The following is a 13,486-nucleotide window of genomic DNA, read 5'->3' as shown; positions in this document are numbered from 1 at the left end:
AACTTCCCTTATACCCGACTCATTTAGGGTAAATATTAGATCAAGCATAGCTGGTTCATCCTCTCCTCTCATTCTTATCAGTCCCTTGATGTGTTGGCTTAGAAAGTTTCTTGTTGATACGTCCAGCAGCTTAGCTCTCCATGTGTCTGGTCCTCCATGTGGGTCTCTGTTCTCCCAATCTATCTTCCTGTGGTTGAAGTCTCTCATGATTTGTAGTCTGGATCAGATCCTGCTAGCTACAGAAGCTGCTCTCTCTATTATATTGATGGTGGCCATGTTGTTTATCATATTCCATTCTGGGTCTTCTGTCATTTGGTGGGGGGGGGGGGAGGGTTATATATGACTACTACTACTATAATTTTTTGTCCTCCAATTGCTATGGTACATGTTACGTAGTCACTGAAATCGTGCATGCGTGTGTGTGTGGTGTGTGTGTGTAAAAATTAGGATTAAGGACTTGCTCGAAATGCTATGCGTGCTAATGGCTGTACAAAGAATTTAAGAACTGTTGTATGTATAAATAAAAATTCATGTGGTCTTTCACTAGAATATGGTACTATTTCTGAACTTTACTGTGGGCAGTGTGGGGAGGCAACTTCCTGCATTGTAATTCTAATTTCCTCAATTGCGGTAAAGTGTAAAGGTTTATACCTGAAAACAATGATTCCTGTCTTCCCAGCAAGTAACATGATATGCATTAATAAGTCTTCTTACACATTTATCAAATGTACTTTCACAACAACCAAAATACATAGGAAACCACCATCATTAGTTTCATGTTACCATTGTGTTACTGTTTTGTTTCAGAGTGTGTCTGGGCGAGCCCAGATGACAGAGCAGGCGCGAACAATTTTACCCCCAACACCCAATAGGGTGAAGAGGCTTGTAAAGACAATTAATCTTCATGGAGGAAAGAGAAGAAAAAAAAAGGGAAAGAAGAAGCGGATAAAACAGAAGAGGAGGGGAAGAAAGAGAATGAGGCAGTTGAAAGGTGGAGACTCAAAACACGAGCAACGTCGCCGGGTCAAGGAAGCCTTATCCATTGTGCCTTGGACCCCAGGACATCCTGGTAACTTAACCTTGCCTCACTCATCAACTCTATCTCACTCACCGGCCTCCATCACTCCACTTGACCCAAAGAAATCCGAACTGGTTGAGCTGGTCACAGGAAGCAAGTATCACTTCTTGTTGCAAGCCACACGAGCACCCATGCTGGCGAACCACAGTTGGAAAGACCCTTCAGGCGAAATGAGTCTACTTTCCACAGAAGACTCAAGCCAATTTCTCATTCCACTTGATATTGCTAATAGCGAGAGCTTGAAGTGGCTTCCGTACAACCCAGACATCAGAGTGAGCATCCATGTTGTTGGTGAAGGTGTTGGCGACGAGGTCCGGACGCCCCTGCCGCCCCGAGCCCAGGACCACCCGAACTCACGCCACCACAATCACCACCAGCAGCAAAATACGATTCAAGGTAATCAATTCAGTTTATAAAAGAAGAGTTGCTAGACAAATAAGACCTCAATATGATCAGACTACAAAACTCAATTAATTTGTGGATATTTAAAATAATTCCTTGCCATGTTTTAAAAAATTATTTACCTGATATTCCTGATACAGTATTTTTTACCGGAGGGCCACTAACCCTAGTGGCCTCGATGAGGACAGGAACCCGGCGGCTTGTCGAAGGCTTTATTACACACTAAAATAATAATGAACAAAATAATTAAAACAAAAGTTTTGATTAAATAGGAAGTTGTAGAAGTGTGATGTATTAAAACCGTGGTTTGGAACAAGCCCGGTAGGACGCGACTTAAGCGCAGCATTATAGGGTGGTTGTGACAAGCCTTGTGGTTACCTAATTGTGTTTGAGGTAGGCGAGAGTTAGCTCTAGAGCCCAAAATCTAGAATACTGTAGCTGGTTTGTTTATACCTCCTGATGTTCCAATATTCTGTCATACTTGCCCTGAAGTTGTAAATGGTGGATGCGTCCATTAATTCAGCGTCCTGCGAGTTTCACTTTTTTACAACTATCACTACATGAATGTTTCCCAACATCTTTCTAACTTATTGACGTTTCCAACATCCACCTCTTTTTTTTATATTTATTTTGTGGATTTTGTGTCTGAATACATGAAGGTAGTATCGTCAGCAATAGTATAAGTTTATGAATGAGAAATTTAGCAAATCATTGATGCACATCAGAAATAGGAGAGGTCCTAAGATGCTGCCCTATGGCACATTACATCAGTGATTTTCCAAATGTCTCTTAACATTCTTAAACCTATACTGTTTGCTAACGAAAAAAATTGTTGATATACTCTTTAAAACCAGATATTATGTTCCCCCACTCTGCTCTCCTCTCATTATACTATTTGCTAATATATCCCTATCTTATATATAGTATCAACCATGGGATTCAAGCCCATTGTTGCCTAGGAAAAATCTATCAGAACAATAAACTGTTTTCAGACAAAACATAGCCCCCTCTGTTAAAATTCTTAAACATGCTAAACATACACACACACTCCACACATTCCCTTGTGCTATTTACATGTACAAAACCTTGTTCCTAAATGCTAATCTTGATCTGAAACTTTTCCTTGATAGGTGTGATAGAACCCATGAGCACCACACCAGAAATAAATCTCTCTTTGATATCCCCAGAGTCAGACTAAATCTGTGCAAACACTCCATGCAAATAAAAGGGCCTAGTCTTTGGAACCCCCTTCCTAATGAATTAAAAAATTGTCCAACCTATGCCTTATTCAAAAGTAAAACCAAAAAGCTAATTTCATCCTCATAGTTTCCTACCTTGTGCTTCAAACTCACAGTGTATCTTGTAGTACCCACTCCCCCAATATTAGTACAGTACACTGTACTTAAGTCATCCAACTTCACCGTGTAATCATCTACGTCAATTTATATTGTAGTTATTATGTCGAACTCAAATTTTGCTACAATGTGCCTATTATTAATTTTACCTTATCTGTTAGATTAAGGACTTGCCCGAAACGCTATGCATATTAGTGGCTTTGCAAGAATGTAAGAACACCAATGTTATGTATTCTCATAAACCCAATGTCATTCTTGTATATTAATAGATAATTAAATAAATTGAAATAAATATGAGTACATTTGAGGACATACATGAATTTAATTGGTAAGTCTGAGGATACACTGTGTGAATGTGATGAGTAAGTCTTACAGGCACATGAGTAAGTGGAGTAATTATGATGAGTAAGCAAGAGTATAAAGGGTGTAAATATGATGAGTATGTGTGAAGACACATGGCATGAATTATTCAACACTTGATCCCTTCAAAGTTGATTCAACGCTGGAACCCCATCCAGGTTTTTTATTTTTTTATTTATATATACAAGAGTTCTTACGTTCTTGTAAAGCCACTAACACGCATAGCGTTTCGGGCAGGTCCTTAATCCTAATTTTCCTCTGAATACGACCCGCCAAATTGTTTAACAACCAGATACCCATTCACTGTTGGGTGAACAGAGGCGTACAGTTAAGGATTGACGCCCATCGGTCCTCCCTGGCCAGGATACGAATCCAGGCCAAAGCGCTTACGAAGCGCTGGGAGTGTTTTACCACTGTGCAACGGACACTGTTTTACTCCACACCTGACCCCATCATAGTTTACTCATCAGTCGTACCCCAGTAATGCTCACTCAACATCAGACCGAACCCCCATCAAAGAGTACTAACACCGGATCGACCCATCTAAGCTCACAAGATGCACTTATCACAGCCATTTATAAATCTTAATCTAAATTTATTATCAATTACTCAATAACATTTTCAACATTAATATTGACAGGTTGGACCCGAAACACGGAGGACGAGGAGCCAGGAGATGGGCGTCTTATGTCCGTCACTACTGAACACCCACTCACCCGGCACCCCATGAGTACTGCCCACCCACTCATCCGGCACCCCGTGAGTACTGCCCACCCACTCACCCGGCACCCCGTGAGTACTGCCCACCCACGTGACCCACCCTACATCCTCGTGAGTTCAGCCTACCCACCCTACACTGTGTCTGGGGGCTTATTTTGGATGACGTGAGGAGTGGCTGTGTTAGGGAAGAGAGAAGAAAGCTTCCAGAGTTTATATTAGTTACCAGTTTGATTTACCTTATTCATTTTCTATGTGGAATTGAGTAAGTAAGTAATTATCAAAAGAAGGTACCAAGCCAGGAAGGCTATGTAGCACTATCAAATGTGTGGGATATTCATAGGCTGAATGATATCAAAGGTATCTGATTCAACAAGAATGCTATCTAGGGACAAATGACCACGGGGACGGTCAGGAAGCAAAACACGCACGTCCTGGAAGTTCGGACATTCAAAGAGGATATGCAGGACCGAAAGAGGGACACTGCCGTTTGGACAATAAGGAGCAGGGCAGCACTCCATTAAGTGCCCGTGAGTTAAAGCATGTATAGCCAATACGCAACCTTGCCATAGCCATTTCCCACCACCAGTTACGGTGGTAGGAAGGTAGGTCATGGGAACACACTACCCTTAAGAGCATGCAGTTTGTTACCAGTAATAGATGACCAACGACCCTGCCAATGGGCAAGGATTGAGGAACGAATAACTGGATAGAAGTCGGAATAAGGAAAACCTTTACAGGAGATGGGACAAGTGCGGATAGCCTCCTTAGTGGCAGTGTTCGCACGCTCATTTAAGGGCAAACCAATAAGGCTAGGAACCCAGCAAAACTCCATTGTCTTAAATCTGCTGGAGATAAGAAACAGCCAATGTTGAATTTCAACTACCACAGGATGGACTGGATTAACGGACTCCAGAGCCATGAGTGCACTACGAGAGTCAACTACAACAACAAAGAATGATTGACAATGAGAAAACAGTTGATGAAGGGCATACAAAATAGCATAAAGTTCTGCCTTGAAGATGCCAGTCTTCAGAGACAGGCAACACATATAGGTGTTTTCAGGAAAACAACAGAGTAGCCTACACCGTCTGCAAACTTTGATCCATCAGTGAAGACGCAAATATAGCAGGAGTGTTAAGAAAAGTGTTCAAGTAAAAGGCATTTCAGAGCTGTAGGATGGGTAAAAGATTCAGTCACGAGGGTCAGGGTTTTACAAAACTTAGGAAGGGGAACCCTCCACGGGGGCATGGATGCAACGACACAAGGAGAAATATTGGCAACAAAAACCACAAGAGCATTTTTGTAAGCAATACAACCGTACAGAAAGAGGTAGGTGGTGAAGGGAAACAGAAACCACTGAAGGGGTAAAAGATCAAAGCATAACATAAGTGAGAGTGAGAATGTTGAAAGAACTGCGCATGGTAGCGAAGACAGTAGTGATCATGACGATCCTGTAGAGACAGGACGCCAGTTTCAACATACAGGCATAGGGGATTAGTTGAACGAAAGGCATCAGAGCCGAGGTGTAACCTAGTATGGAGCAGAGCATCAAGATGGCAAAGAGAAGGAGGAGGAGCAGCAAGTAAGCAGGGCAACCATAATCGAGTTTAGACAGTACGAGAGAGAAATGTAGAGGGGAGCGTGCGCCTATCAGCTCCCCAAGAAGTATCAGACAAGACCTTAATTTAAGGGCATTAAAGCATTCAACTCGGAGGCAAGAGATATGGAGTGACCAACACATGTGTCAAAGATTAACCCCAAAAGCTTAGCAGAATCTTTGTACAAAAGAGAACTACCATAAAGCAACAAAGGAAGGGGGGGACGAAGAATGACCTGCTTCTGAGTAAAAGTCATAGCACAAGTTTTAGTTGTAGAGAACTTGAAGCCATTATTGGTGGCGCAAGATGACACGGCATCAATCACAAGTTGAAGCTGCTGTTGAAGGAGAGGCTCGACACCTCGACAGCAAAAGGGTTAAGATCATTGACAGAGAGCTGAGAAGATGCCAGAAGGGAGGAAAAACCATTGAGAGCAACCAGGGGAAAAAAAAAAAGAATAGTGCCTAGAATACTACCTTGGGGTACACCTTCGAATTGCTGAAAAGAGGCAGAGTGTGGTACCAAGTTCCACTCTAAAGGAACGACTAGAGAGGAAGTTTTGTAGGAAGAGTTACTTGGACTTACTGAAACAGTAAAAGTGTACAAATCCACAAGGGGCATGATGATGGTTCTAACCTACATCTGGGATGATACCAGATGCGCCTTAGTCGATTGCACCACGACACGGTAAAAGAATTGCAACCGGGAGTGCTACTTCCTCACACAAATCCCACAGCCTCTCGGAGACACAAACCAGGGTTTTACACAATTCCCCCCATGCATCCGGGCTCTGTCAACCTGATGTTCTACCTCTTTGCCCTTACAGTACTTCTATAAACACAAAATATAATAGTGAGGGGTGAAGAGGTAAAATATCTGGTTGACATATCTCAACCATATGACATATCTGGTCTCCAGCACCTGTTGCAAAGGCGAGGAGAGGGGGATGTACTCCTGAAAGGAGCATCTGGCACTAGAAAGAATGACAGAAGATGGAAGGGACCTACTGTACTATCAAAAGTGACCTTCACAAAGTGAAGAGGCTGATGACCACCACCACGAGGGGGGTCGAGTGAACGCACATATGTATCAAATCAAGGCTGATACTTGATACATGAACGTATCATGGCTTGGGGGCCTTGAACCTCAAGGATGTAGTTAATATCATCGTGGCAGTCTTTCAGTTCCTTATCACCAGTCGCAACATGGTGCGGGAGAATAAATGTGCCAATGTTGGCATTTAACCAAGCATTTTTGGAGATCCGAACAGGGCTCTCTCCAATGCAGAATAATGAAGCCAGGCGGAAAGCCGCTTCTTGAGAAGGGGCTGCAACAACACGTGTACCAGTATGGGTGGGGTTAAAAGTGACAAATGTATCCACCGAATCAACGAGGTGTTCCTGGAGGAATAAATCATCAGGACGAGTAGGATCAACATGACAGATAACAATACTTAGTCCACGTAGCAGGACCAAACAAAGCCTGGAATAGCAGATTGGGAAGGAATCATGCGTGCGCAAGTGCAGAGGTGACGACGCTGAGCACCCCCAGTAAGAGAGGGGGTAAAAGGTGCAGTTGTTACAACAAGAGACAGAGCCATGCCAAGTGATGAGGTGGTCACCACAGGTGGCTTAGACTCAACCCTGCCACAGAGATGGGAGGGGAGCAGAAAGTGTCAAATATGCAGCTTGGTCAGGGCCTAATGTAGTGGCACTACAGAGCCCGGCCTTCCATCCACATTCCGACTCGGGGGCCTGGTCGCCCACCCCATGAATCTGAGAAGTTAAAGGAGGGTCAGAGAACGGCATAAAAATGAATAGGTAAAAATTTCATCCACGAATAAGCCCCCCATACGCACCATTTGAGGATAGGGCATACGACAAGACATGCCAGACATACCAGTATATCATTGATGCACCCCCAGGGGTGGATCATGGATATACTGTACACCCTGCAATCACCTCCCTAAGAACCGTCAGTCAGTCGAGATCTTGCTCGGCAACAAAGGCAAAGTTTGACAATAAAAGTGTTCCCCTCACTTGACAACGTTGGGTACCACAGTTCTACGAGTGAGAGAGTGTCTCTCCCCAAACACCCAGTGTCAAAATAGAAGACATCAGAAAGAATATTCAAGAATGGCAAAAAGTCAGCAGGAAGGGAACAATCAGAATGGAGAAGAGGTGGGGAAGAAAAATGAAACATGAAGAGGAAAAAGCAACCCGCAAAGTTAGTGAAGACAGCAGCAGGTACATAAGGCTTCAAAAGGACAGAGAACAAGCTGTCCCATAGAGCATCACACACTGGCAGCCGCCCACCAAGCCCCCCTCATGACGGCAATGGGCTGGAGGGAGGGAAAGAGAACAACACAAACACTGGTAACCTTGTAGACAACTGAGAAATGCAAACAGAGATGACCTTGAAGGTAAACAGAGGCATCAGGTGAAATAAAGTGCTTCTGGTTTAAGTAGGTAGAACAACAATAAAAATATCCCCACACAGACAACAGCAGGAAGGTTGGGGGAGGGGGAGGAGGCTTTGAAAATGGTGGAGCAACGACCAGGCAATTCACGGGGCAGGGTCTAAACGGGTGGAGGGTGGGACTTGCCCATTTGGGGGGCAGCAAGGAGGGTTTGAAAAAGTTTAGGGTATGACTGGTCTATTCTGGGGTCAAGAAGGGGAATTTGAAAAGGAGTGAGGATACAACTGACCTATTTATAGGGTAGAGAAGGGTTTGAAAAGGGGCAAGGCTATGACCGGCCCCTGCAAAAAGGAAAGTAGCCCACTGTAGACTTCAATCCCATTACTGACATCACCTGGTCAACATGCAAGTTCCTGCCGTTTCATTATAATTCATTTTTACTCTCATTCACGGGGCGACATTAATAGTATTGCCAGCTAAACTGTTTTGAGTGCAAGACTATTGCGGCTTAGTTTAAACACTGTAAATAACCATGAATTGGTGGGTGGGAATAATGTATTTCAAATGATAGAAAGCATAGGATTGGGAAAGGTCATAAGAGATCTAAGCATTACCAGCAAATTAGTATAAAACAATTTACTTCTATACAACACTGGTTTCTCTTATTGCAGGACTTTTATATTAACAGATACAAAGACAGTTGCATTTTCTTCTGCAATGAAATATAAATGTTTTTATTTTCACATCAGATTGTGAAAAAGTGGAATCCCATAAAGATGGAACAGCCTCAACACCATAGTGAGGATGCAAGACCGGGAGATGAAGGAACCCGACATCATGGTGATGGCATGTCACCAAAAGGTGGACATACCCAACACCATGGTGATGGCATGAAACCAAGAGATGGAGGGTCCCGACACCACGGTGAGGGCAATAGAACGAGAGGTGGAGCGTCTCAACACCATGGTGATGGCACGAGACTAAGAGGAAGAGGGCCTCAAAAGAAGAAAAAGAGGAAAAAGTTGGCAAACATTACAAAAGTGAAGATTAAAGAAAAAAAAATTGGGGACAATGACAGAATGAATAAAAAGTCCATTAACACGCAAAGTGAAGATAGAAGATCAGTACGAAAGCAAGGGAAAATACAAGACGAAAAGGAGAAAAGGGGTAAAGAAGGAAGGAGGAGAGGAGAGGAGAGGCAGACAGGGTCGACACAGGACTTGGTGCTGGGCCTAGCTGAGGCCCTGGAGCAGATCCTCAGCACGGACCAACAAGACCTACAGCCCACCAGTCACCACACTGCTGCTGGTAAGTCCTGCTCTTCCTCTTACCGATGCTGCTTATACCACGGCTTACACAAAATTTGGTTTGGATTCTGCTGCCATCGCCACTGCCACCACTACTTCTGTACAATTACTACTTCTGCTGCTGCTACTCTTTCTGCCACAGACAATGTTATTACAATCACCAGAATTTATGTAATTATTGATCTTAAACCTATTATAACCACAATAAATACCAGCACTACTACTACAACTACTGCCTCTATCTCTACTACCATCACTGCCTCCACTACTACTACTACCATCATTGCTTCCACTATCACTACTGACACTCGTATAACCATCACTGGTGTCAATACTGTCCTTGTCTCTAATATTACCATCACTACCCACATGTACTATCACTGTCATATCGTAGCCCCATCCATGTGCCTACTTAGGCTAAAACGAAGTCTAGCAGCTACTTCTGTCACCCTGGTCACTGTATATTTATAAAAAAAAAATTCACTGTTCCTATATCAAATAAATAGTTGAATTTGATACTAGCCACTTCTATCTCTAATGCCAATACCAATATCTCAGCTACCATCCCTACCTCTACTACTATCACTGCTTCTGGTACCAACACTACCTCTTCTCTTATCATCATTGCCTAAACGTCCTCTACTACGACCCCCATCTCTTGACATGCATGTACGGGGTGCATCTCTCCCAACTAGGAGTTTAAACTTCTAGATGATACTAGACTAGGTATGAACTGGCAAGGGGTAATTCTAATCCTGATAACTGAGCTGGGATAATAGGGAAATATGTTAGGATAAAAAAGAGAATTTTATGACTTTAAAGAAGTATTCTCAAGGTGATGTGATACTTGTGAAGGGCATGAGCATCAACAGCAAAACCTTAAATGTATTTTACACAAATAGCTGGATTATTAGTGTAATACCATAAAGATATTTTATTTTACATACAACGAAAGCAGTCATGCAGGATATTGGAAGGCGCCAGGTTGTCTGGTCTTAGCAATTAAAAATGTCACACCTCTAGAGGGTTAATTGCAACAGGTCAGGTCGTGTGAATTGACCTTGCCTTCTGCTAAGCTGATAAATGGCAGATGGGAAGCTAGGGGTGTCCTTCAGACAAGCCACTGTCTACGACTTTAGGTAGAGAACCTGAGGCTATCTTACTTTGGTAGACGGGGCTTAGCTCTCTAATTCCCCAATAAATACCCATGGAACTGTACATTCAGGACACAGACACAGAATTGAGGGTTGAGAAGAATAGCAGTGGAGACCGCTGGTCTTTAGTCCCACAGCCACACTGGGCTTCAGTGCTTTTGCTGTCACCATCACTGCCACCACTACTGTACATCTATTGCCAGTACTGCCTGTCATTACTGTCATTACTCCCACACTGCATGGCACCATCATAACCACAGACTTTTTATTTGTTACCACATTGCCTCACATATCATTTCAGGAGGTGACCCGTGTACCGCTTGGTCCACCTGCCGAGTGGAGGAGGCGCTGCAGGAACTGGCTAGCCTGGAGACACTGCCCTCCTGCCCCTGCTTGTACCCTGCTGACCTACCCTACCAACACCATATTTATGACCCCATCCACCACACCCACTTCAGGTATGTCCTCATGTGTTTCTTCACTACACCCAGCTTAGTACCATGACTACCACTCACCCCTCAACCACAACCACAAGTATCATGCTCACCCCTCAAACACACTCAGTTTAAATACCATGCCCACCCCTCACCCCTCAACCAAAAAGTGGCAGCGGGGAAGACCCCCTTAATTATATATCTGTATCATTGACTAGTGTAGTAGTCAAAATATTGGAAAAAATAAAACTAAATGGGTAGAACACCTGGACAAAAATTATATAACAAAAAAGACAGTATGCTTTTCAATCTGGAAAACCATGTGTTATGAATTTACTCAGTTTCTATGATAGAGCCACATAATTTACAGGAAAGAAATGGTTGTGTTGACTGCATCTATCTGGACCTAAAAAACCAGCGTTGAATGTAATGAAACGCCATTTTCTGGGTGAGTCCCAGAGGCTCCCCGGAGCTATCCAGGCTGAATGGATACAGTGGTACCTCAGAATGCGATTGTCCCTGTATGCGAGGTTTTCGGAAGGCGAGCAGTATTTACTCCAAAAATTTGTCTCAGAAGGCGAGGGTTACTTCGGGACGCGAGTTTGTTGATACGCGTACAGGCCGACCTAGCGCGTGGTGGTTCGGCGATCGTCGCCCCTCCGCCCCGCCGCCCCTCAGTTTACCATTGTCTCGCGCTCAGTGACTACCCCCACATCAATTCTTCTCGTGGATTTTCAGTGTTTTGTTGGATTTTTGGTGATTTGTCTATACAATTTGTTATTATATATTTCACCATGGGTCCCAAGAAAGTCAGTGGTAAGGATAAAGGCCAGAAAGCTCATGTGAGGATGACAATAGAGGAGAAACAAGAGATCATTCGGAAGCATGAGAACGGTACACGTGTTGTTGAACTTTGTAGGCAGTACAACAAAGCCACATCAACAATATGCACTATACTTAAGAAGAAAAATAAGATTATGGGTGCTAAAGTGGCAAAAGGAGTAAGAACATTAACGGCACAAAGACCACAAATACTTGAAGAAGTGGAAAAGTTGTTATTAATTTGGATACACGACAAGGAGTTGAGGGGTGATAGTGTTTCGGAGGCCATTATTTGTGAGAAAGCCAGGGTGTTGCACAAAGACCTTCTAAAGAATACCCCTGCAACGAGTGATGCAGATAAGAAAGAGTTTAAGGCAAGCAGGGGCTGGTTTGAAAAATTTAGAAAGAGAAGTGGTATCCATAGTGTTACAAGGCATGGGGTTATGTGATGTGATTATGGAAGGGGACTCCCCTTCCAAACAGTAACTCCTCTCCTCCTCCCCCCTCCTCACCATCTTCCATACGCCTACAGCACTCGACAGCAAGGTAAGTAATAACTGGAACACAGTTTTGTAGGTTTATTTAGATGAATTAGGTATAAAAATTTAGTTTGATGTGGGGTTTTTGGGGTAGTCAGGAACGGATTAATTCATTTCCCTTTATTTCTTATGGGGAAATTAACTTCGGAATGCGAGTTTTCGGAAGGCGAGGCGTCTCCAGGAACGGATTAAACTCGTATTCTGAGGTATGCCTGTATGTATAATTTTCTGGCATCAGTCAAAGTGCTAGGAGTTCTTGCCTACCAGGGACCACGAGCCAGAACCTGGGCCCCCTCAGAGAGGCATGAGGAGCAATGGCCTATAGAAACCCCCCTTGTGATTGGGAGCATTCTATGTCTGCCATTGACCGGGACAGGCACCCAAAAAGGTAGGCGCCCCAAAACAAACCCCTATTCTGGTGAAATTATTGCTACCGAAAGCCGAACTAGTGGACAGAACTCCCCAAACAAAATTATCAAACTAGCATGACGTCATCATGCCACCGTCTGTGCAACCCTCCCTCCCCGAGAGGGGGAAGAGGGAGCCCCAGACCCTCCACGCCGGCGATCCAACTGGCAGTTCTTGGCTGATGGTATTACTGGCCGGTCGAGTGCCTCTGGCTCCGGTTTTTGTTTCAGTTCTGTGCCTTGTGGTGTGGACTGTCTCTACCGGTGGGGTGTGAGCCAGGAGTAAGATTCCACGGTACTCGGGCTGCATGTGCTTAGGGCTATCTTCCCTAGGTGCCCTGTAAGTACTGCCCTTGGGGCTTGGGGCCACCTTCCAGAAGTCACCTTGGGTTCTACCTCCCGTGTCCTTTACTGCTCAGTACTGGGCCGCCCTTGGCGTCGGCTGGGGTTTTGTTGCCCTGGTTTGTCTCTGGGTAGGTGGTAGTTTTCGTCACTGGTAGGGGCGCGGGGTACTGCACAGCTAGTTTTCACCATTAACAGCGGCCGGCTCTGTTCAGCCTGGGTACGTTGTCCTCTTGCAGGGTTTTTCTTTTGTTTTTGTTTTTGCCTGGTGGGGGGTCTGCTTTTACTATGGTCCCCCTTTCCTGTTCTAGGTGAATTTCTTTCGAATTCTTCTGTTGGCGGTACTCCCCGCTTGGCCCCCGTGAGTGGACACGTCCCAGGGGTTCAGCTTTAGCAGTTTGTTGGTAGATTTGGGCGCCGGTTCGCGGTACCCTGCCTGGGCTTCCCATTTGCATGTACCAAAGGCTAAGGGCCCTGGGAAACCCCACAGGGGCTCTGTGGTCCTCTAGGTGTGTCCCCGGAGTCCCCCTCGCGTCCTGCGAGTTTGAC

The 13,486-nt window shown here is 44.4% G+C and overlaps 2 protein-coding genes across 4 annotated transcripts in view; one reads left to right on the top strand and one right to left on the bottom strand.

Annotated features, from left to right (window-relative positions):
• LOC123764514 (uncharacterized) overlaps positions 1–13,486 on the top strand; it is a 48,964-nt gene that overhangs the window by 27,261 nt on the left and 8,217 nt on the right. For all 3 annotated transcript variants that reach the window (XR_006773583.2, XM_045752423.2, XM_045752424.2), the window contains exons 2-5: positions 808–1,474; positions 3,836–3,954; positions 8,682–9,240; positions 10,695–10,851. Coding sequence is in view for 2 of the 3 variants with exons in the window: in XM_045752423.2 (XP_045608379.2) it covers positions 808–1,474; positions 3,836–3,954; positions 8,682–9,240; positions 10,695–10,851 (1,502 nt within the window). In the remaining variant the exon portion in view is untranslated. The remainder of the gene's footprint in view (positions 1–807; positions 1,475–3,835; positions 3,955–8,681; positions 9,241–10,694; positions 10,852–13,486) is intronic.
• The window catches only part of LOC123764515 (tRNA endonuclease ANKZF1), a 64,059-nt gene continuing 52,152 nt past the window's right edge, over positions 1,580–13,486 (bottom strand). Inside the window, exon 16 of the mRNA XM_045752426.2 lies at positions 1,580–1,702. Coding sequence (XP_045608382.1) covers positions 1,595–1,702 — 108 coding nt within the window. The 3' untranslated portion in view covers positions 1,580–1,594. The remainder of the gene's footprint in view (positions 1,703–13,486) is intronic.

This window comes from Procambarus clarkii, chromosome 79, assembly GCF_040958095.1.
Source record: "Procambarus clarkii isolate CNS0578487 chromosome 79, FALCON_Pclarkii_2.0, whole genome shotgun sequence".
In the NCBI taxonomy this organism is placed as follows: domain Eukaryota; kingdom Metazoa; phylum Arthropoda; class Malacostraca; order Decapoda; family Cambaridae; genus Procambarus; species Procambarus clarkii.
The sequence above is the reverse complement of the archived record's forward strand: the minus strand, read 5'-3'. Positions and strand labels throughout refer to the sequence as shown.